This window comes from Metarhizium acridum (genome assembly GCF_019434415.1).
Source record: "Metarhizium acridum strain ARSEF 324 chromosome Unknown scaffold_141, whole genome shotgun sequence".
Lineage (NCBI taxonomy): Eukaryota > Fungi > Ascomycota > Sordariomycetes > Hypocreales > Clavicipitaceae > Metarhizium > Metarhizium acridum.
Genome location: NW_027094020.1, coordinates 989,254 through 1,014,039, shown reverse-complemented (window position 1 = coordinate 1,014,039; position 24,786 = coordinate 989,254). Strand labels below are relative to the sequence as shown.

General features: G+C 31.0%; 4 protein-coding genes across 5 annotated transcripts; 1 reads left to right on the top strand and 3 right to left on the bottom strand.

Annotated features, from left to right (window-relative positions):
* Nucleotides 1-21: 21 nt before the first annotated feature.
* J3458_008974 (uncharacterized protein) lies at nucleotides 22-2,086 on the top strand (the record flags this gene model as incomplete). Its single annotated transcript, XM_066119490.1, has 4 exons — nucleotides 22-253; nucleotides 313-625; nucleotides 690-1,269; nucleotides 1,337-2,086. 4 exons carry the CDS (start codon nucleotides 22-24, stop codon nucleotides 2,084-2,086), a joined length of 1,875 nt encoding a protein of 624 aa, XP_065975285.1.
* Nucleotides 2,087-2,345: 259 nt separating this feature from the next.
* On the bottom strand, nucleotides 2,346-5,627 carry GTR2_1 (GTP-binding protein gtr2). Of its 2 annotated transcripts, XM_066119489.1 has the most exons (4): nucleotides 5,165-5,627; nucleotides 3,907-4,028; nucleotides 3,749-3,850; nucleotides 2,346-3,691 (listed from the first exon to the last, which is right to left on the bottom strand). In XM_066119489.1, exons 1-4 carry the CDS (start codon nucleotides 5,168-5,170, stop codon nucleotides 2,833-2,835), a joined length of 1,089 nt encoding a protein of 362 aa, XP_065975284.1. In that variant the 5' UTR covers nucleotides 5,171-5,627; the 3' UTR covers nucleotides 2,346-2,832. The 2 variants fall into 2 exon arrangements, with proteins under 2 accessions (XP_065975284.1, XP_007814692.1); XM_007816501.2 differs by lacking the exon at nucleotides 5,165-5,627 and having other exon boundaries at nucleotides 3,907-4,496.
* A 1,466-nt stretch (nucleotides 5,628-7,093) lies between these two features.
* J3458_008972 (uncharacterized protein) lies at nucleotides 7,094-7,702 on the bottom strand (the record flags this gene model as incomplete). The annotated part of the gene is made up of 1 exon (XM_066119488.1): nucleotides 7,094-7,702. One exon carries the CDS (start codon nucleotides 7,700-7,702, stop codon nucleotides 7,094-7,096), a length of 609 nt encoding a protein of 202 aa, XP_065975283.1.
* A 467-nt stretch (nucleotides 7,703-8,169) lies between these two features.
* J3458_008971 (uncharacterized protein) lies at nucleotides 8,170-9,495 on the bottom strand. Its single transcript, XM_007816502.2, has 2 exons — nucleotides 8,895-9,495; nucleotides 8,170-8,820 (listed from the first exon to the last, which is right to left on the bottom strand). Exons 1-2 carry the CDS (start codon nucleotides 9,222-9,224, stop codon nucleotides 8,485-8,487), a joined length of 666 nt encoding a protein of 221 aa, XP_007814693.1. The 5' UTR covers nucleotides 9,225-9,495; the 3' UTR covers nucleotides 8,170-8,484.
* Nucleotides 9,496-24,786: the final 15,291 nt, after the last annotated feature.

Genomic DNA, 24,786 nt, shown 5'->3' with positions numbered 1-24,786 from the left:
AACGGCGCCTGGTCGGCCGTTATGGCTCAGCCGAAACGACTCTCACTCTACAGCGAGACGGAGCTCGAGTCCAAAGCCCCCGTGGGTTTCCCTTCAAGTTGTCCCACGCTCGACCTATCTACCACGTGGGATGCTGCCGACAAGAACCTATTCATTTACAGACCTCCCTGTCAAGCTGTTTCTAAAATCCACCAAGCTGGGGCTCCAGGGACGCAATCGTCAGAAGTGGTCACCGTGACCTGGAAACCAGATGGTAACTACATTTCAGCAGCCTTGGACCTACACAGGCGGCGGCTAATAGATTTCGATTAGGTCAATTTCTCGCCGTAGGATGGAGCGACGGAGTTGTCAGGCTTATGGGCTTGGAAACGAATAAAGCTGCTCATCACATCCCAGTGTGCGGAGGAACAAATGCCAACATCTCCCGTATTGGCTGGGCAACCTGCAATGTCGCAAGTAAATCACCAGGAGACCTTTTGATACAATCAAAGGATGGTATATTCACAAATACAACGACTTCCGATGACAATTTGCCTCGTAATTTACCCCAGGAGCTTACTTTCCTCGAGGTTGACACTGCCCTGCCCAAGGTCAGTCCCTTGCCTACCAGTAGTGCTGGCGCAGAGTAAGTTGATGGCCAGTCTCGTTCTCTGAACAGGAGTGCACAATAGACTCACTACCTTTGGCAGTGATGATGCAACTGTATTCACGTTGCGGACAGGTATTGAATTCTTGTTTCAACCACCGAAGCGGGAGGAGTATGAGCAAGTGAACGTCATGATAGTTGGCACGGACGATGGCAAGCTGCAGCTAAACATTTACGATTCTTTTCTTATTGGCACATTTCCCAGTCCCGTATCAGAGTCGTCAAATATGCCGCCATATATGATTTCTCACGCTGCTCACCCTCATTTATCAACACACGCTCTGGTCTTTGCACATACGCAGACTGAGCCGGAATTCCTCCACCTGGTCCCGATGGATCTGCCGTTCATTTCTTCGTCACCGATTAATTTGTGCCTGCTGGCTTCCAAGTTGACTACACTTCAGAAGCTGCTGCGATATATCAAACAAACCCAACTCCACATGCAAGTCGAATGGAAGAATACCCGAGAATTACCAACCCGATTTCTGCGCAGCGTGCAAGGGGATCTAGAAGAGCTGCCAAGCGGTCCCCGAAGCATCGTTCCAGCACTATACCACACTGTCGTCACCGGACATGCGTACGGGCCAGTGCGAGAATGGCTAGTCGATAGTCTCGCAGAACGTGTAGGTGCATTTCCGGCCTCCAACATGGGGGAATTGTAATGTACCCTAACATTAATCCTTCCAACAGGGTCACAAACGATGGGACAAAGCCGTCGTCTCCGGTCTCGAAAATCTCCGCAGCCTAGTCCACGAGAATTTTCTTCCGGCATTAGAGCGCTGTGCCATTATTCTCAGCCGTCTACGTGGTTTGGTCCAATTCTACGACGACAGAGACGACATTGGATACTCGGCTACTCAAACCAGCAGACTTCTCGACATAATCGCTTGTCTCAGTCTAGTCGGCCACAAAATTCTATCCAATGTCATGGACGAACTGGAGCATTTTAACGCGTTTTCTACATGGTTGCGACTTCAGATTGATCGCCAAGCTTCATCTACTACAACGGCAGATGAGCTCACCGAAAAAGAGGCAACTATGGACACGTCAAAGGTTCTCACGTACATTGAGAGTTATCTCACCCACAGTCCACTAGATGTATACTTTGACCAAGTCTCCGAGGAAGACCGGCAGGCTGACTTGGACCATATTGAAGACGGTGTCGGCATATTTCGCATCCTCGACGCGCAATTGAAGAAACAAGAGTCGGGACAAGCATCCCGGAAAGCTCTCCAGCACGTAGACTTCCTGGTATCATACGTGACGACTTGCTCTAGTCGAATGTTCAAGGACATAGCAGAAGCAACAAAGCGAAGCGTACGGTTCGGCAAGGCTGTCAAGCTGTCCATCGGGCAACCCATTACACAGATGGACACCCAAATATGCCATACCAGCGGGAATGCAAGTTGCCTCGAAGTTTCCCATCTTGATTCCAAATAGGTTAACTAACTAGCGTACAGGCAGGCAGGATATACACGGCGCTAGCGTCAAAATCATCCAGCGATAAAGGCAAGCACCCACGTGGCCATGGATAACGAGTAAAACAAATTTCTAATTATAGCAGTGTACATATTCCGGTCTGGCGTCGACATCAAGAACGGCATTAGTAGCAGTTCACAGACGACATCGACGTGCATTCGTCTCTCCAATAAGAAACTAGTCGACTTGAAGTTTTTAAATGACGAGACATTAGCCTTGCTGTGTACTCAAATTGGTAATTGTACCAACTTTTTTCCTGTATACCATCTTGACACCTTCTAATTTCAACTAGATAACACTTCAATCGTCACACTTGTCCCGGTCGAATCCGACCACCTCGAATACAAGGCATACGACTCATCACCGGATGATACACCACTTATCGAACTAGCTGATTTACAAGAGTTTGCAATCCCCCCAGAATACGCCATGCGACCTGTTCGAATGGAAGTCCATGACAAGACGGACCTTCGGGGAGAGCTGCCTGTCAGAATATGCTTGTTATCGAGTAACAGGACAACGTGGCGGACTTTTACACTCCCGCATTGATGTCATTTCTTGGACGGGGCCTGATTAAATAGACTATCAATTAACCCGCTCGAAGCAATAAGAATTATCCATAGTTGTCGGCATCATGTCCAATTATGAGTGATACATTCTGAGTTCAAGAACTGACCGCATGTAAGAGTCTCTTGGTTTCAGTGACGCTACTTCCGTGGTTTCGTAATGTTGAAGAACTCTGTCAACCCCTCTACAACGGCCTCGACATTCATATTGACCAGGGGCATTCTATCATATGAATCATCCCTCATAATCGCAACCAGGGCCAGGTAACGATCCACTTCCCTCAACATAATGGGCTTATTGCTATCGTGCAACACGAGACAACTCTCGGCCGTAGGACAGCCAATCTGCTCATCGAGTTTGGTATTCCACGGATCTCCTTCCAATTTCTTACGACTCTCGTCACTACGCTGCCACGTACCATATACCTCTGTGATGTCAATAATCACGTCAATATAGTCGCTGCAAATCTCATAGCTTGCCATGTCAGCCGTTGCATTGTCAGTAGCAATATAAATCTTGGAAAGCACATCGAAAAGATATGCCTTTTCAAAGCGACACGTTCGACAGAGATTGGTAAGCATGGATTCCAGCGTCCCTAAGCGAGGGATGAGTTTCTGTATGACTTTGCTAAAGGCCTCGAAGATGGAATGGTTATAGATGGAAGTAAGGTGAAATGTAACCGGTGCATTTTCAAATCCGTGATCAGACAGTTCGTCTTGGATGCGGATGGTGATGTCGCGCTGGATATCAAGCTTATAGTCGTCGGAAAGACCATCCACTTTGTGTATAAACACCTCGATATTGATGTTGGGATAGCCGCGTTGTAAAAAGAGAACAGTGGCGTTGAGGCGGGACACGGCTTCGAGATAGTCGTCTTGGGCATCGATCACCCATATCAGAGCGCCTATCTCACCAAAAATTGCATCCATATCGAAATTGGCGTTGTCGAAAACATCAATTTGTCCTGGAAAGTCCCAGACTTGGAAGTCCATGAAGGATCTGGCGATTTTGTCAACAATGCAATGGGCCTAAAATAAGACTTTTACGGTTTCTTACGCCATAGAGTCCTTCTGTATCCGTGCTGTCGACTCCAAGAAAAGGGTCTCATTGGGAGGTAGTTTATGGAATACAACGCTCGAAATGGATGATTTCCCGCTCCTGCAGAATTGTTAATATGCTGATTACCGCTTTTCACCGCGACAAATAGCACTCACCTTCTCTGGCCCATCAATAGAAGCCTGGGCTTTCCCTTGGGAGCCAGAGCTATGGTGGATGCACCGCGTCTAGCAACTGCCACACGTTTAGCAGCATCTTTGCTTTGCGCGCCAGTTGAGGACTGCATTTGAATACGTTGCAAGGTTAGTTCGGCTGGACTCATGATGCCAGAGGACGAACGAGCTGTCAAGTTCGTATCGTCGCCCAACTCTGCTAATAGAGTTTCGCGGAGAGGAGGGTTGAGCGTCATTGCAAGGCATGTACCAAAGCAAGTATTGCTGTATTGCTGTAAAAGAAAGGAAAACGGAAAATGAAAGAATTGCAAACTCAACGGCCACTATTTGGACCAGCGCTTGCTGATAATTTGGGTGCAGAGAAAGTGAACGCGAAAATAGTTGGCTTCCCGAATATACTTAGAAGACTCTCGTCATCGTCCACCTTACGATCAAACAACAGCCAACACAACTCTTACAAGCGCGAGTGCCATGTCACAAAGCCAAAGGAATGTTGCTACCCAAAGGGCCAAGTCATATGGCTTTTCGTCGCTCAAGGCGGCCGCCACAGTCTCACGAGAAGCGATAGACTCGGGATTATCTGAGATATGAGAGCGCTCCTGAGCCAAGGCAGCGACAGATTCTTGTCATGTTGTCGTCTTCTATTAAGCGATATAAGCCACACTGCCCTGCCTCGTCCTAACCTGGATGCACTTGCGGCCAGGCGGACGGCGAGTCATTAGGACAGATCAACATCAACAGAGCATGGACCCTGGAAGAAGCATGTCGTTGAGGCTCGGCCCAAGCCGCAACGCAACGTGGTCATTCCATGACACAGGCCTCCTTGCTTTGGCCCTCGGGTCGTCCTAGAACCCGACGAGGAAATGCATACGGTGCGATGCAGCCAAATTGCAACAGCATTAACAGCCCACTAGTTGCATCACGCTAGCCCGACCACACACAGGGTCCAAAAGAAAAACATCGTCGTGGCGTGGCCAGAAAGCGAAGATGCAAGCCAATTGTTCCGCTGTGTTACCCCTTTCCAGCACGCCACTCGGCAGCTTGGAAAGCGTATCAGGGATGAATGAATCTGACCAGTCAAGGGCAGACGGAGGCCAGATTTGAATATTTAGCTGTTGCCGAGCTTGCGAAACCAATGGTCATTTTCCTCTCAGCGCACTTAGTAGAAAGAAAGCAACTTGTGGTTTGCGCCAATGCGAATAGAAATATCAAACGAAAACATCTCAACATGCCAGTCACTCACCTCCATTCTGGAAAGGCAATGCTCTTAATGGTTGAAAGATGGCCTCTGGGGTCTCCGGGTATGATAGCGGGAGTAGGGTCACGGCGACCTTTGAAAGAGTCCACAGTGTGTGCAAGTCCAAGTGAGTTTTCAACTTCAATAAGAGCCTTTTGAGTGCGATGTGACCAGGGGTCATCGAAGGTCAAGCTGAAGCTCAAGCGAGATCGAAATGGACCCCAGGGCCGAGACAAAGACGAGTACGCAAACAAGTACTCTGCATCGAGTTGTCAAATCCACAAAGATGGGCCGTTTAGATTTGGGCACTCGGACCGTTGCTATTCGGATTTTTCTGTGGATGAGATGGCGACGGCTGATGGTGCACCCTGAGGCGTCGTCGATAAAAAGAGAGCGGCATGAGGTTCAAGGCCGTCGAAGTGATGGAGCTTGGAGGATGGAATCTGCCATTGGATGGTTAAGAGGTTTCAATGTTTGGGCTAAGGCAGTTAGTTGACTGGCTAGCTTCCTGTTGGCAGGAGGCAGGTACCTGTGGATGAGTGGCTCCTGCCTGTTTCCGCTTTCCGCAGGCGGTCAATTGTGGGCCGGCAATCAAACACGAGCACAGGCAGCCAATGTGGGCTGCGTATTGAAAGCCAAACCAGGAACTGCCTGGTTGACATCAGTCCGGTTGAACATCAGGACTGGTGCAGGAAACGCCTATCCATGGCCTTCTTAGGCCTACATACCCGCTCAATCGTGGCAAAATGCATGCGGCCAGCCACTCAAAAGGAAAACTGGCTACATGCAAAGGCATCAATTGCATATTACGGAGTACCATTGCATCTATCTTTGCCTTATCAACAGCCGCGTGATCAATCGCCGAGTCTCCCAAGCCTCCTCCCATTACCCATGATGAGATCATGAAAACATGAGGTCATGAGAGAATACAGCTTCTCTGGCCCATTGGATTCCGTAATATGGTGCTGAGAATTAGCTACAACGCACGCCTGCACCACCACGACATCCACTACTTCAGATATTGACAGCTCCTCCTCCTCACCAGCTGCGATCGACGCCATATCCAACCTGCCACGTTTCTACCAATGGTCTCTACCAATGGGGCGCCTTCAGCCAGCAGAGAAGGGCCATGTCACTCCGTGTTCTGGACTGCCCGAGGTTTGTTACGCTTGTCCATTATCCGTGGAAAAGGTTGTGCTCACCACCTTTAGATTGTCGCTACCCTAAGCGCTTGAAAGGGGAAAAAAAAAAGCCAAACTTGACAGCCATCTCCCACCAAGGCATTAGCTCATTTCTACGTCTTTCGGTGATCTCATGAACAGGCTATGCATAAAACTCTTCCGTTTCTTGCCTGTTTTCATATCCGGTGGAATCATCATGTCCCCGCTGCTCGTTGGAACCGCTGTAAGTGGTATGGCATCAACAGGAGGCACTGTTTTATCTTGTCGCTGAGACACCATGGACGTCATCGATGCAGGTTTCCGCAAAGTAAGTGACTAGACAAATCAGACATCCGAATCAGCTCCGAAGACACGCAGCAGGATGCTTACCTTGGACCTACGCCACTCTCCATCTCTACCGTCGTGGCCTTGCAAACCTTGCCCAACTGATGCTCCCATTGCTGCACCGTTTGCTAAACATTCCTCGACGATAGGCACAAATAGGACGAGGCCGCGTGTTGGGGTAACCCTGAGAGCTTGCTGAAGATGGAATTGGAATAACGCTGCATTTCGCCTGTTCGTATCGGGCTTGACTTGATCTGGCATTGCAGTAATCGTCATGATGTATGCTGGCTCGAATGAGCCACCGAAGAGCAGACACATCCCATGTTGTAAAGATATGACGATTGAGCTTATAGGGCGACTGTAACGGATCGACAAATGATATGTGAGTTCATTCATGAAGAGGTACTCGTTGGTAATCTTAAAAACCTTGTTAGCATTGTACTGTCTGGCGGCGGAAAACGGCGATGCATACCACAACATTAGTCTTTACCTCGACGGAGAGGAGTGATTCACTTCGCAAGATTAAATCACGCCGCAAGCCAATAGATTTGCTATGGGCCGGCCTCCCGGAGTTGGGCGCGCGAGGTTTTGCCAGGTTTGGCTTTGGCAGAGCGCTGCCGGGGTCATGACCAACATTCTGCCGTCTATTGTCGGGTGTTCTCACTTCTCCCTCTAGTACCGGCTCCAAACTAGACCGTCGTATGTGTTGACAGCTCCGTCTATCAGAGTAGGCAAGCTTAGGAGATGGGGTGCGCCGAGACGGCTCATGCAACATAGGGGTTGGCACATAGAGCCCATCTGCAGCTGGAGACGACACTCGTCGAGAGATTGGAGAGGAAATGTCTGCCATTTCTGAGGCGTTTTGCTCAACACGTTGCAAAAGAAAAGAAACAATGACAGCACGTCGGCGGAGATGACCTGTCTCTGTTCTATGCTCTATCCTCGATGGACGCCAGTCCATAATTCTGGTGCACTTTTCGGCTCCTGGAGGGGGTTCGTCACACAAGACCTCGCGGTCGTGAACAATGCTGAGTAACATTAAAGACTTGAAGGATGTGACAGTCCACCGAAGAATTTCTGGGAACTTTTAGAGTTCTCCCGGAATAGCACGAAATGGCGCGAGGCACGAACACTGAGGAATCTGCCAGTTGCTCCGTCACCCAGAACGGCTGCGGCAGCTGATTGAAAGTGCATGGCGCCCAAACACGAGAACCAGAAGCAGGGTGTAGTATATTGAACTTTCAATAACCACAATAACGGAATGAATAGCAATACTCGTGAATGGATAGAGGCCATAAGTTGAGGCTCGCCCCATGTGATTTTCATCCGCTGTGCATGACACAGAAGACGTGGAAACCTGGACGGGGATTAGGAGCAACAACTGTTTACGAGATGACTCGCATTACTCCCATGTCGTGACACTGCTGCTGAAACATGTATGTGCCACGAGGTACCGTCTAATTTTGCATACGAAGTTGCACGGGGACCGAAGTGACGATGTTGATTCTGGAGGTGCAAAACTGCCTACCTAGGTAGGTATACTGACTTTCAATTTATTGAGCGTTAGAAATCATTCATTACGTTGCGAAAACACCCAAGTCAATCCTACTTGAGAAATGTGCAGAAGAAAAAAAAACACGCCTAACAATACTGGTGCATCCTCCGACGTGGCCTCGGACTCTTTATTCCCGTTCCCAAAAAAAAAAAAAAGAACTCTCCAACAGCTGAAATCATCTCCTCCGAGGGTAGCGCAGCACTAGAGCGGCGGGAAGAAAAGGAAACGACGTCATCTTTGGTCCCACGACGTAGTTTCTTGGTAAATTACGAGGGAGCCGAGCCGTCCCGCAGGTGTAAAATAACTTCCATCTTCTTCTCCATAATTGCCTGGAAGCAAGCCGTCACCAAGATGAGCAACTCGAGAGGCACGAGAAGCACAGCCAGTGCAAGGGAAGCCTGGCTCTCTCTGCACAATGTGCCGAAATAGGGACGGGTGCTCATGGGTACGCTTTTCCAGCGACAAGTCCAGCTGTGGAACGAGTCGACCGTCGTGGAGGCGTTGATGGCGTAGAAGAAGACCATGGCGACGAGGGAAGCGATGAAAGCAACGACAGGCGCCGCGAGGCTGACTGCAGAATGGGCCACGATTCTGCCTCGAACCTGCGGACAAGTCTGTGTTAGAAGATTCCGGCAGCCATCTTGGACGTTGTTCACTCGTAACGGCGGCAACTCACAAACTTGTTCTTGCTCGCAATCAAGGATACCACATTTATAGCGGTGACTATCGCACTGCCGGCAACTAACGAAGTGGTGGGTCTGATGTCAAAGTCCTCTGGCCAAAGGGACAGCAAAAAGTCGGCTGGCAACTGTGTGGCATTGTATACAGAGAGAGTGTCTGCGGAAAGGCCCAGGATGGAGATGCCAGCAACCAGCGCCAGGACAGTCAAGCCAGTACGAAGACTATGAATGAGTCTGACCCTTTGCACTCGGGAATGAGACTGTAGTTCGTTGGCATCGACCTCAAAGTCCGAGGACGACAGCTCGTTTTTGAGGCTCGACGACATTTTTTTCTGGAATGAAGGAACGACACGGTCCGTCAGAGATGGAACCAACAAGGAAAATCAATAACCGGGGAAAAAAAGCAAAGAAAAAAAGACTGCAAACAGAAGAGGGTGGTGAAAATCAGCAAGATTGGAATTCTGGCATTGTCTACATGGAGCAAGGGAAGTCGACGAGTGTTATAGATATCGGACAATGTTCCATAACCGCTGGACTTGACGCATCCAAGCGCACACTCCTGCTGTGCTGGCATCTTCATATTCTTCAGACCAATTGGGTGCCCGGTTCGCTGGCTGCGGCGCTGATGGCCATGCAGGATAACCGCGCTCGACACGGCGGCTGCTCATGGCGAGCACGACATGGCTGACGGAGGTGGAAGCTGCTTGGCTTGGGATCAATTGATTGGCCAGAGGGCGGATGAAGGTGGGAGGATTGACGCCTCTGAACTTTCTGAAGTGTGCCACGGCGCTTGCACCAGGTCAGCGGCCAATCACGAGGCGATGCGAAGGTCGCTTTCCAGGGCAAGCGCCGGGCGGGACCAGGGGCCAAATCATTGCGACTCGATTAGTACACCATGCAGGCCACCCGACGATGATGCATATGATGCTGATACATGCAGGTGAAAACGTGATGCACTCTGCTGAGACTGGCGCGCAAGTGGTGATTCTGATCCAACGTAGCCAAAACTTGGCGTCCACCTCGCCCCAGCAGGTTCCCATACGATCGGAAAAGAAGTCAAGTACGGAGTATCGTGCCGCGAATGTCGACGAGAGCGACTCTCCGATGCTCACTTGTCACGTTTTCCCACAAGGGCAAGACAACACTACACCAAGCTTTCGCGCGAGTTTCAGTGTTTCCATGTGACGAGCACGTCAGGGCATGATCATGTGAGCTCTTATATTGCCGTATCAATTGCTGTTTGTAATGGCCCATGCCACGGTGAGTTCTACACTTGCCATTTCTCATGGGCGGTTTGATGCGAGACATCTTGTAGACGACCAGCTCTGGGGAAGCCACAGCCCACGTAAAACGCAGCACCTCTCGAGCACTTGAGGTGGTAGGCTGCCAAGCAGGACATCTCCTCCACGGCGAACACATTTCTTCGGCTGCCTGGAACAACAGTTTAGGTTATGACTAGAGTGTAAAAACGGGTACTCGTAGGCACCCGTGGGTATCCAAGTTTTTCTTGGGTTATTCGTAGGCTACCTATTTTATCATGTAGGTGATTTAGGTATATTACAATTTACAAGTAACCTAAGAAAAAGATAAGTACTCTATAAATACCTATAAAATGTATAATAATATAATATAATAATATAAATTAATTTTCTTAAACTAATTATAATAATTAATTATAATAATTAACGTTAACCCTTTAATATTTAATTATATTTATAATAAGTTTTAAGTTTAAAGTATTATCTTTTAATATTTAATATAACTTTAATTATTAGGTTTTAAAGAGTTAATTAAAGAGTTAATAAAATTAACTATTACTTTCTTTTCTTTTCTCTCTTTTCTCTCTTTTCTCTCTTTCTCTTATTCTTAGTATTTTTTACGCTTAATTATTATCTTCTTATCTTCCCTTATACGTGTAAGTTTAAGTATTTTTTCTCTTTTAATATTATTTAATTTTTCTTTATATCTTTATTCTTTATTTATTAATAAACGTTTTATATAAGCTTTATTTTTAAATTCTTTACCTTATTATAAACTATTATAATTACTTATAAGATAATTAATATAAATAATTATTATAAATAAATATAATTATATAAATCTCTTATATAACCTTATAAAAAGGTAATATCTTACTTTTAAAAGATATTTAGTATATTATATAAAGTGTAAAAGTCTTTAAGTATAATTATAATCAGAGCATTAGAAGTAGTGTAGTTTTATAGTTTTGTAGTTTTTGTAGTTTCGAATATAAAAAATTATATTAAATCTAATAAAATACTTATAGAAATATAAGTTTTACGAATAACTAGCATAAATCTAAAATTATAAGCTTATAATAAAAAAAGTGGGTCCTTATATACTATAATAAGCCTAAAACTTCAAAAACTACATTTTGTAGTTTTTGTAGTGTAGTGTAGTGTAGTAAGTTTTTAGAAAACTATATAATCTAGTTTTTAAGCTTACAAAAAGCTAAAGGGACCCACTTTTTTAAATAAGTTGATTGGCTATAATATTAGCTATTTTATGTATTTATTATTATAATTCAAGTATTTTATTGATTTATTATTAATTATTTAAGCTTTTTTAAAAAATGAAAATGTAGTTTTCTTGTCAATGCTCTGATTATAATATACTTTATATATTAACTTAAGATATTCATAGTTAAGTATAACAAGTAAATAAGTAATTAAATATATATATAATTTATATACTAATTAATATTTAAATTAATATTATTTTAGCTAACTTTTATAAGGCTTAAATTATATTAAGATTTTAATAAGAAATAAAGATACTTATATTATTAAACTATTAGTAATCTCTCTTATTAAGCGCTAGAATAATACTCTTAAAATAATAAGTAAAGTATTTCTTTAATAGCATTAAATTTCTTAGAGTATTATAGTTAATTTAAAGTTAAAGTTATAATAATTATTTATAGTAATTATATATACTTATTATTAGATTTAAAGTAGTATAATCTTTTAGCTAAAATTACTTAATTAAATAACCTTTTACCTATTATTTTCCTAGATTAATTACGTGTAATCGTTATATTTTTACTTAAAATACTTTATAATATTATTATTAAAAATAACTAGTAAAAATAATTAATAAAAACACTTATTAAAGTAATTATAAGCGGGAAAAATTAATAGTAAAGGGTAATAGAGTAAAAAAAAGAGGGTAATAGAGAAATTTTAATAGTTAATAAGAGCTATATTAAAAATAAGGCTTATAGGTATATAATTTTAATAGCTAATAAAAGCTATACTAAAAGTAAGGTCTTTAAGTATATAATTTACCTTACTCTTATATTTACTCTATTATTAGATTTTATATATTTTAACTTTTTATATATTATCTTATTACTTTTAGTATATCTTTTTATATTATTTTTATTATAAAATATAGATTTTATTAATTATTTTTAATAGCTATATTTATAGTTATATAAATTCTTTTTTTAGGGTTTTATTTTAACGTAATATTATACTAGTTTAACGCTATAATTATAATTAATTCTAATGTTTTTTATAATAATATACATATAATTATATTAATTATTTTTACTTATTAGGTTAATCTTTTAATTTAAGTAGTAAAAAGCGTAAAGTTAAGTTTAAGCTTTTATAAAACGTTTATATAAAGTAAGTAAGAGAACGTTAATTATAATTAACCTTTATTAGGCGTAAATAAGAAAATAAGCGAAATATTATACTTATTAAGTAATACTATAAATTAAAAAAATTACGTGATATTATAAAGTATAAAAAAGTATTAAAAGTAACGCGTAATACTCTTAAAGAAGAAGTTAAGTAATACGTTTAAGTAAAATAATAAGTATTATTTAATTATAATAATTATTTATATTAATTAATTTAATATAAAGAAGTAATTACATTTAAATTAAAGCTATAATATAATACTTATTAAATTAACGTGAGATAAAGATAATAAAAATTTAAATTAAAAGAATATTAATAATAATATTATAAATTATATAAATATAATAAGAAATCCTAATAAAGATATTTTAAAAGCAAATATTTAAGAGATAAAAATAAGCTTTTAAGATATTTAAATTAAAAAAATTAAGGTAAGTTTTATTTATATTATTTTATTTATATTACTAATATTAATTTAAAATAATAACCGTATTATATTTAAGCTTATACGTAATATAATTATTAAGATATTAAAGATAATCTAGTTTAAAATTTAATAATTTTATATATACCCGCTTAATTATAAGAGAGAGATTATTATTTAAAAGTATAAATAGTTTAATATTACGTAAGTTTTCCTTTATATTAAATACTATAATAAATATTTAATATTATTAGTTTTACGCGCCTCTTATAACTTAATACTTTAAAGGTATTTAATTTAATAGAGTTATTAATCTAATACTTTATTACTCGCTTATATTATAAAAAAACACTATATAAGCTAAGTTAATAGTATTAAGTATAATAAAATACTTACTTTTAGTAATTAATTATTATAATTATTTTTATTAATTATTTTTAGGTAATATTATAAAATCTATTAAAAGTCTTTAATTAAATAATACGTATAGGTTAATTACTTATATTATTTATATTAATGGTTAAGTAAAATTAATATAATTTATAATATTTATAGCTAAGGTTATATATATAACTTTAACGCGACTTAACTCTTTACGTTTTTAAAGTAAAAGAACTTACTTAATTTAGCTTATTTTTAGTTTATTATATTTAATAATTAAATTACTAGAGTAATTAAAAGCCTTAAGTAGCTCTTAAAAGAATTAGAGAATATAAAGTATTAAATACTTAAAAAATAAAATAAGAAAGTTATTTTAAATATTAATTTAAAGTTAAAGGTTTAAAAAATTCTTAGTAATATTATAAAATAAAAATATTAAAGATAATAAATAAATTATAGGTATATTTTTATTAATTAATTTTAATAATTAATTATTAGCTTAGCTTTTTAGTAATATAAACCTAATAACTCTTAGCTTATATTATCTTATAAGGTTATAGCTTATAAGTAATATAAAATATTATATGTAATATAAATAACTCTTTCCCCTTTTTAAGCTATTTATTACTAAAGATTTAACTTAATTATATAAGTAATAATTATTATATTATATAATTCTAGTATATTATAAATTATATATATTATTATTATAGGAAACTTTATTATAAAATTAATTAAGTATATAATTCTCTTAATAATATACTAAAATAAACTTAATTATAATACTAGTCTTTTAATACGCCTTTTTAAGAAGATTTATTATAGGTTTTATTAGAAAGAGAAATATTAATATTTATTTATTAAATAAATATATAAAGTAAACTTATATATAATATTTCACTTACCTTTTAAGTGCTATTAATAGGTTTTATAGTTTAATATTAACTTAAATTTTATTATATAATAATATATTTTAATCTTTTACTTTATAATTAAACTTATCTTAAATAATTAAAAGAATAAGAAATATAATATATAATACTTACTTATACGTTACTTAAGTTAGCTAATACCTATATAAGTAAAATTATTATTTTATATTTAATAAATAAAAACTTAAGAGTAAAAAGAGATAAAAAATAAAAACGCGTAATCTTATAATAAGAAAATGTTATATAAAACTATTTATTAATTACCCTATTATAAGTTACACGCTTATTCTTATTTAATAGGAATTTTATATATTATTTTTACTTATTACCCCTTTATTAAGGCTTTAAAGTTAAACCTTTTTTATTATTTCTTTTTATTATAGATATTAATTTTAATAATAATATTTAAAAGCATTTATTCTCCCCTTTTTTATTACTAATAATTTACCTATTAGATATTAATTTAAAGAGAATTATAAATATTAATTATCTTTTATATAATATAAGAGACCCTATTTAATAGTTTAAACTTTATAACTTAATAGTTAATAATTAAATTCTATTAACAATAAATAACTACTTATTTAATAAGTTTATTATTAAGCTTAATTATAAGAAGAATATTTTAATTCTTTTATTAGTCTTATATATAAAAGTTCTTTATATAAGGCGTATAATAGTTAAATAGTATATTAAAAGTTATATATAATTATTACTATATTATACTTACCTATTTATTTACTTCTTAAATTAATAATAGTATATTTATTATATTAAAATATCTTATTAAAGCTAGATTTTATAAAATTAATTACCTATTAGACCCTTTTAAAGATATAAGATAAGAATTTAAGGTAAGTAATATATTATTTATATGTATTAATTTTATTAATTAATTTATAGGTTAAAATACTAGAATAATATTAGTAAATATAAAAGAAGTTATTAGTCTTTATTACTTAAATATACTTAATTATAAATATTATTATAAACTTTACTTTTAGTAATATCCTTAAATTTCTTTACTTAAGTATTATAATTCTTAATACTTTATTAATAGTAAAATACATTTATAATTATATTATATTAATATAATAATCTCTTTTATAATATATTATAAAAGAATTATAAATATTATTAATAATTAATAATTAAACTAGAAATATTTAAACTTAAATAATACTTAATATATTATATTACTTTATTAATATAAAGTGAAATCTTTAAATAATTACTCTTAGTTTAATTAATATATTTAAGAATATATTTAAAGAAAGGTAAAACTAAGAGATTATTTATTACCTTTAATAGAATAATTTATAATTATATTACCTATTAAAGAAAGTTAAATCTATTACTAGTAATAATAACTCTTACCTTAAGTTAAAGTGCCTTTATAAAGCTATTTTATAATATATTTCTTTTAAATAATAATAACCTAAGATTTACTTTATTTATTATATTACGTATATTTTAAATCTTATTATTAAGAAGATTATTTATACTATTAAAATAATAGTAATTAAAAAGAGTATAAATTATTAGAATAATACTTATAAGCTTAAAATAAAGGAAATTATTAAGCTTAATAATAACCTTAAGAGTTATCTTTAAAATATTATTAAAAGCGCGAGTAAAATATATATAAATTTAATATTAATTATTATTTTTAAGGTATAAGATTTTTATTTATACTCTTATATATCTTACTATTATAAATCTAATATTTTTATTAATTATTTTTATTAATACTTTTATAAATTTAAAATCTTATCTTATATTTTTCTTAAAGTAATAAGATATAAGTAACCTTTATAAACATATAAGGTAACTTACGCTTAAAGCGCGCTTTATTATAATTAATACGTAACGTTATTACTTAATAGAATTTAATTACTTTAATACTATTATAAGCTTATAAGCTTTATTAATTAATTAACGCTTTTCTTAATACTAATATAACTTTTTAAGAGAGTAAATTTAATAATAAGAATTAAAAATAAGTTAATTATCTTATTAATATTAGCGCGATTTTTTTATAGCTTATAAATTTTATAAGTTATAATAATAGCCTAATACTTTTAGACTCTTAGAATATAATATAATTTATATATTAATATCTTAATATTACTTAAGAGGCTATATAAAGTTAAGCTAATATATAAGCAAAGCCCTTACAAATATAGTAAATACAAGTGTATTATGTATTATATTTTATATTATATTGTATTTTCGTGTATTATATTTAAATATAATACATTACATTCTTAAAATACCTATAAATGTATTATTAGGGAAAAACGCTAGTAAATTTTTTACTTATATATATAAGGCTAATTATAAGGCTTATAAGAAATATTTTTAGATAGTTAAATAGAGCTATTTTAGTCCTTTAAAATGCATTAATTTATATTATTATAAGTTATATAATAAGAGAGTTATTTATATTTTTATTATTTAAAATATATTATTAAAAATTTAAAATATAAAGTTTAAACTTTAAATATATAAATTTTATAAAATTAAATACTTTAAAGCTATTAACGCGTTAATTAATTATATTACTTAATTATTATTATTTTTAAGTCCTTTTTTCTTAATTTATATAGTATTAAACTTAAATTTTTAAGCTTTATTATTTAATATCTTAATAATTTTTAAAAATATAATAGTAAATAATATATTATTATAAACCTTAAAATTATATTAATATAATACTATTTTTTATATAATTAATTCTCAATAATATATCTAAAAATATACTATAAAAAGACTTAAGAGTAAATATTAAATTTAAAAAAATATAAATGCAAGTAACTTTTTAAATATATAACTTATAATATTAATATAAATATCTTTATAAAGCTAAAGTTCTTCTTATTATTATAAAATTCAAAAAAAATATTAAAAGCTTTATTTTATACTAATATAAAGCTATTATATATTATAAATATTACTATCTTCCTCTTCTTCCCTATTTTTAGTACTATTTATAAATTTAACTTTAAAAATAGCTTTATTACTACTAGAAAAAGCTGAATTTTCATTTAATTTAGATTTTTCTAAATTTAAGCTAAAATAAGAGAATAAATTATAATATTTCTTTATTTTAACTCGTTTTTCCTTATTTTTAGCCTAGTTTTTTAATAATAAAATTTTTTAAATATTAGAATATATTAAAGAGGTTCTTCGCTTACTAATCACGTTACCTTCTTAGTTAAAATTCCCTTCTATAGCTTCTAAAGTAGCTAGAATAGCTAAATATTTTCGTGCTATTATTAAAAGAATTAGAAAAGCTTTAATAAAATTAGCCTACTAAATAAATATATCTTCCTATTAAAAGTTAGTATTTATTTTTATATAATTAAGCTTATAAATGTTAAAAATACCTTATTATCTTTTAAATTAAGCTTATAATAACTAGAAATCTCGTTTTTTCTAGTTTCTTTAATAGCTTTATTTTTTTACTTAAGAAATAAGTTATTAAATAAACTAGGCTTTAATTTAAGCCTAGAATCTTTATAAGATATTAATTTCTTAGCTAGTTATTATAAATCGATTATTACTCGATTATTTAAATTAAAACTAGAAGAAGAATCTTCTTCTATTTCTATATTTAGAATAAGCCTATTTTTAGGGTCTTTTATATATAATTTATATGTTCTAAGATATAATCGGAGCATTAACTGTAGTGTAGTTTTATAGTTTTGTAGTTTTTATAGTTTCGAATATAAAAAATTATATTAAATCTAATAAAATACTTATAGAATTATAAGTTTTACGGATAACTAGTATAAATTCTATATTATAAGCTTATATTAAAAAAAGTGGGTCCTTATATAGCATTATAAGCTTAAAACTTCAAAAACTACAAAATGTAGTTTTTGTAGTGTAGTGTAGTGTAGTGTGTTTTTAGAAAATTACATAATCTAGTTTTTAAGCTTATAATAAGCTAGAAGGACCCACTTTTCTATGTGAGCTGATTGGTTATAATATTAGCTAATCTATATATTTATTATTATAATTCAAGTATTTTATTAGATTTATTATTAATTATTTAAGCTTTTTTAAAAATTGAAAATATATGTTACGAACGTTACTACACGAGACGCGGGAAGTCAGGCCGCACTAGTAAGGGTAGGCACAGCTATTAACTAATAAGGACATTAAATCACGTGATAGCTTATTAGATTATATAAATAATCTAATAAGACGAGATTATTAGAATTATTAGGCGATTTAAATAATCCGGGTTTATAATAGAGAGATAAACGAATACTTAAAAAGAAGGTATTCCTGTAGCTAGATAATCTAGTTCTTTATTAATTAATTTAAGTAATAGTTTTACTATTAAGAGTTATACTCTTAACGGCCTTATTATAATACTACTTAAAAGCTACTTTATAGCATTTAACTTAACTTACTTTCTAAGAAATAAACCTATTATACCTTAAAACCTAAGCTACTATTACATTTTAATTAATTCTATTTAATAAGTTACCTTAAAACTTTAAGTAGTAATAACTTTTAAGATATTTACTTTAAGTAAAAAGACTATTAACCTTAAGGAGATAATAAAGTACCTTTATAATAAGATTACTAAAATAAAGAAGTAGAATTAATAGCTTTTTAAACGATAAAATAACCTTTATAAAAAGATTAATAAGTAAGAAGAGAAACTTATAGTAGTTCGTAGAACTACACTTATAACCCCTATAAATACTTATAATATACTAAAATTTCCTAAACTAGAACTATATAATAGTTATAAGGGTAATATAAGAAACTTTCTTATATAAGTTTAAGCTTACCTTTAAGTTAATAAAAAAATCTATATAATACTTAAGTTATAAATTCTTTACATTAATAACCTCTTAACTAGAAAAGTAATAGAATAATAGGAGCTAACCCTTTGCGTATATCTTAAATATAGCGTTAAAGTTAAAGTGAAAGTTATTTATATCTTCTTTAATTATAAAACCTTTAAGAAATAACTTCTTATTACATTTAAAAATCCTAATAAGTATAAGAAAGCTATATAATAACTTACTTAACTTAAGTAAACTAAATCTATAGCTTATTACGCTAGGGAATTTAAACGTATTATAGTAAAACTTAACTAGAATACTAAACCTAAAATAGAAGTCTTTTATTAAGGACTTAAAGAAGAAGTAAAGGATAATATTTATTAAGAAGATTATCTTAAGTTATTTAATAACTTTATTAAAATAGTTATTAAGGTAAATAACCGTTTATACGAGTAACGTTATAAAAAAAGTTATAGGAAATTTAAATTATATACTAGGTTTAATAAACTTAATAGTAATAAGTTATACTAAATATTAATAGTATATAGGTATTACGCTAAACCTATAGAACTTAACGCTGTAAATAAGAAAAAGAGGAAGACTTATTATAATTATAATAAGGCTAGACACTTTACGAATAAATATAGAGCCTTAAAGAAGCTATAAAAGCTAAATCTTAAAGATAGAAAGCTTTATACTATAAACTAAGAAGACTTACTTACGTGAAATCTTAGTGTAATAAGTAATAAAGAAAGCTTTACATTAATAAATAATATTAATTTAAATAAAGATTAGAAATTTAAAACCTAATTAATACCTAATAACTTCTAGAAATATTAAATACCCTTATTAAAAAGTAAACCTTTACTAGAATAAATTTAAGAAGAAAAGAATTATTTAATTAAGAAAGATAAACTTAAAATTAAATATAAACTCCTTAATTAAACCTTTTATTATAATAATAATTACTATATATACCTTAATAGTAAGTAAGGTAGCGAATAGTTTCTACGAGAATAAAAGGGAAGAAGAATAACCCTTATAATATAATTAAAATTATAATAAACCGATTTAAAGATATTAAACGGGAAGTTATATTATACTAAGAATAATATATATACTACTTAAGCTATAACCCTATAATATAAGAAGAAAGAGAACTATATAACTATAAGTAACTTACTTAGCTTAAGTTTAATTAACACAAATAGTAGATTAAGTAATTACTAAGAAAGCTCTAATAATATATTAAAGGATAATTACTAATAATAGCACTTAGAGATACGCGCTAAATAATAAGAGAAGAGAAATAATAAATTAGGAAATAATTGCTATTATTACAATTAAAACCGATTCCTTAACGAAGATCTAATAGGTCTTTATATACTATAAATATTAGTAGTATAGTATACCTTATAATTAATATAACTATAATAGAACGAAAGATTTAGGTAATAATTAATAGTAGAGTATAAGGAAATTTTATCTCGCTAAATCTCGTTAATAGATTATAATTACCTTAAACACTTAAAGATAAGCTTTATTAACTTATAATTATAAAAGAAACTACGGTAAAGTATAGCTAAGAAGTAGTTAATATAAAAGTTACGTAGCTTTTAGTTAATATATAAGATATAAAACACTAAGTTACATTAAATATTATAATAATCTTAAAATATAATATTATATTAGGGATACCTTAATTATAAGTAAGTAATCTATAAGTTAATTAAAGAATCGGTTAACTTTAATAGAATTTACTAGGATATAATTATAAAGCTAAGAGTAGCCTATAAAGGGTACCTTATTTAAACTATAATAGGCCTTTAGAAATATATGTAATTACTAGAGAGCTAAAAGCTAAGATAATAAAGATTTCTAAGAAATACTTAAAGTATAGTAAGCTATTTAGTAGAGAGCTAGAAATAGGACTACTAGAGTATTTACGTTAAAACTATAAGATTAAACTCTAGCTTAGTATTAAATTAACGTTTAATAAGATTTATTCTTAGAACCTTAAGTAAAATAAGGCGCTTAAGAAGTATTTAAAGAATATACTATAAAAGGGATATATATAACTATTAAAGTCCCTAATAGAATACTTAATTTTATAGGTATTAAAGAAGAATAGGAAACTATAATTATATATTAATTACTAACACTTAAATAAGATTATAATTAAGAATAAATACCTATTATTACTTATAATGGAAATTAAAGATAAAGTTAAAAAAGCTAAATAGTTTACTACACTTAACTTAAAAGAAGCCTATAATTTTATACGAATAAAAGAAGGCTATAAGTGGATAATAGTATTTTAAACTAGTAGAGAATACTACGAATATCTAGTAATACCTTTTAGGCTTACTAACGTACTAGTAACCTTTTAAAGAATAATTAATATAATCTTACGAAAATAACTAGAAGTATTTATAGTTATATACCTTAATAATATTCTTATTTATTTAAATACCCTTAAGAAATATAAATAACACGTATATAAAGTACTATAAACTCTATAGAATAATAAACTTTTAATTAAAGCCTTAAAAATATTAGTTCTACTAGAATACTATACACTTTCTAAGGTATATACTTATATATAAAGAAATATAAATAAGCTTAAATAAGATTAAAACTATTAAGAAATAGCTTATATTAAAGAATCTAAAAGAAGTTAAAGGATTTATAATATTCGTAAACTTTTACCGTAAGTTCTTAAGTAAATATAAAGATATTTTATAACCTCTTATAAACCTAATAAAAAAAGAAGTTAGCTTTTAATAGAATAAACTAGAAGCTATAGTATTCTAAAAAATAAAAGATTTAATTACGTTAAAACCTATATTAAAAGTACTTAATTAAAATAAATCTTATAAGCTTAAAATAAACGCCTTAAACTTTATACTAGGCGAATAGCTTAAATAATAAGATAATTAAGAAAGATTACACCTAATTATATTCTTCTTAAAGAAACTCTACGAACCTAAACTTAATTATAGGATTTATAATAAAGAACTTATAGCTATTATTAAGTGCTTTAAAGAATAAAGATACTATCTTATAAAAGTAAAGTATTAAATTAAGGTTTATATTAACTATAAGAATCTTATATTATTCTTAACTATAAAGAATCTAAATAAATAATAGATTAAATGGTATAAAACCCTTATAAATTATAACTTTAAAATTATATATTATAAAGAATTTAAAAATAAAAGAGTAAATACGCTTAGCTAAAGAGAGAACTTAAAATTAAATGAGTAAGTAAGTAATATACCCTTACTACGCGTTACTAAGAATAAAAACCTTATATTAGGTACCTAAGAAATTAATATAATATAGTAAGTTAAGCTAAATAAAATATAAATATATTAGATTATATTATATATTAATAATAATAGCTATTTAAATAATTAAGAAACGAAAACGCATTTATCTAAGAAAGGTAAAACCTTCTTATATAATAAACGGTAGTATATTTCTAGTACACTTTAAGAATAGCTTATTAAGGACAGAGCATTAACAAGAAAACTACATTTTCATTTTTTAAAAAAGCTTAAATAATTAATAATAAATCTAATAAAATACTTGAATTATAATAATAAATACATAAAATAGCTAATATTATAGCTAATCAGCTTATTTAAAAAAGTGGGTCCCTTTAGCTTTTTGTAAGCTTAAAAACTAGATTATATAGTTTTCTAAAAACTTACTACACTACACTACACTACAAAAACTACAAAATGTAGTTTTTGAAGTTTTAGGCTTATAATAGTATATAAGGACCCACTTTTTTGATTATAAGCTTATAATTTTAGATTTATGCTAGTTATTCGTAAAACTTATAATTCTATAAGTAATTTATTAGATTTAATATAATTTTTTATATTCGAAACTACAAAAACTACAAAACTACAAAACTACACTACTTCCAATGCTCTAATTATAATACTACTTAAAAGCTACTCTATAGCATTTAACCTAACTTACTTCCTAAGAAACAGACCTACTATACCTTAGAACCTAAGCCACCGTTATAATATAGTTTTCTTGTTAATGCTCTAGATCATATAATTAGTTATAAAATATTAAAAAAAAGGTTATTTTTAATAATTATTTATACTTACTCTTAATATTCTATTTTTAAATCATTTAATAATAAATGTAAAGTAGTTAAATTTATATTAAATCGAGTTTTAACCGTTTTAATATTAAATCTAGGGTCTAATATAATAGTAAATAAATAAGGCTTTTAAAAACTATAATTACTATTAATATCTTTTAGAAAATAGTAATTTAATTTCTTTAACCCTATATTTAAAGCTAAAATAAAAGCTCTAGCTAACGGATTATAAGCGGTTTTCTATAAATAAGTTAAAATAGTTATTATTTTAATATAAAAATTTTAAAAATATAAAAAACTTACGTTTTTAAGCTAACTTTCTTAATCTTTTAATATATTTTTAAGAAGAAAGTATATTTTAAAGATATAAAAAGATACTAAGCTTATAGTATTATAAGCCTAGCTTTATAATTTCTTTATAGGCTTATTAAAAACCTTTAAAATACTTAATAAAGTCTTTAAATTAAGCTATTCTTACGTTATTAAATTAGCATCTTTAAAAGCTACTATATTTATAACGTTTTGTAATAATATAATAGCTTTTTTAAGTATAATAGTTGTATTTATTATTTTAAAAGTTGAATTCTATTTTATTACGTTTATTAAGTTAAGTAAAAATAATTAATAATAATTATTAATAGTTTTAAATAGATTTTTAAGGTTTTAATAGAAATAAAAGCTATTAAATATATTATATAACTTACCTAATAGTATTTTTATAATATTATTATTTTTAGCTATAAAGCCCTTAGATTTAGCTTCTTTTAAAGCTTTAATCTATTAAGAATAAAGTTATTAGTTATTTTTAAGAAGAATTACTACTTTTTTAACTTTTCTAATAATTTCTATATAATAATTAGCTTAAAATATATATAAATATAATGAAAAAAAAACTTAAAATACCTGGAAGTAAATTAGAAAATTATTTTTGTTTTTTAGAAGATAATTAGTTAAATTCTTCTATTAAAAAGTATAAAAGCTCGCTATTTTTGTATTTTTTAATATTTTTAAATGTTGTTAATTTGGTAATAAACGTAGATATAATATCTTTAGCAATAATATTTAAAATATAAGCTATATAACGAATATTAAAAGGTTTTAGGTTTTTTTCCGTATAAAAGTTTAAAAAAGAGGTAAGAAAAGTGTTATTATTAGAGCTATTATCTCTAGTAAAACTATAATTTAAAATAAGTTAATAAAATATTATAAAATATTATAAAATAACCTTATAATTAACTTACCTTAATATTTTTTCTGGTTTTATATTATATTCTAATAATAATTAATTAAAACAAAGATTAATAGAACTTTTAATGTAAGTATTAGGTAAATATTTAAATCCTAAATATAATTAGTTTAAAAAGTTAAATAATAATATAATATATAATAAAAATAATAAAATAACCAATTAAATAGTATTCTAAATTAAATTTAAAGTTTAGCTAATTAGCTATAACTCTTAAATAAGATTTAGAATTAATAGAAGTCTAAATATTAAGTTAAATAAATATATAACCTAATTTATTAACTTGATTTTAAATTATAT

Excerpts from the sequence above, each read along its gene's own strand:
- J3458_008971 (XM_007816502.2), bottom strand. The coding sequence starts at position 9,224 with ATGTCGTCGAGCCTCAAAAACGAGCTGTCGTCCTCGGACTTTGAGGTC. Across the intron at positions 8,821-8,894 it reads TTGCGAGCAAGAACAAGTTT|GTTCGAGGCAGAATCGTGGC; the intron begins GTGAGTTGCCGC and ends ACTTGTCCGCAG.
- GTR2_1 (XM_007816501.2), bottom strand. The coding sequence starts at position 4,157 with ATGACGCTCAACCCTCCTCTCCGCGAAACTCTATTAGCAGAGTTGGGC. Across the intron at positions 3,851-3,906 it reads CTATTGATGGGCCAGAGAAG|GAGCGGGAAATCATCCATTT; the intron begins GTGAGTGCTATT and ends ACAATTCTGCAG. Across the intron at positions 3,692-3,748 it reads ATACAGAAGGACTCTATGGC|ATCCTTCATGGACTTCCAAG; the intron begins GTAAGAAACCGT and ends CAAAATCGCCAG.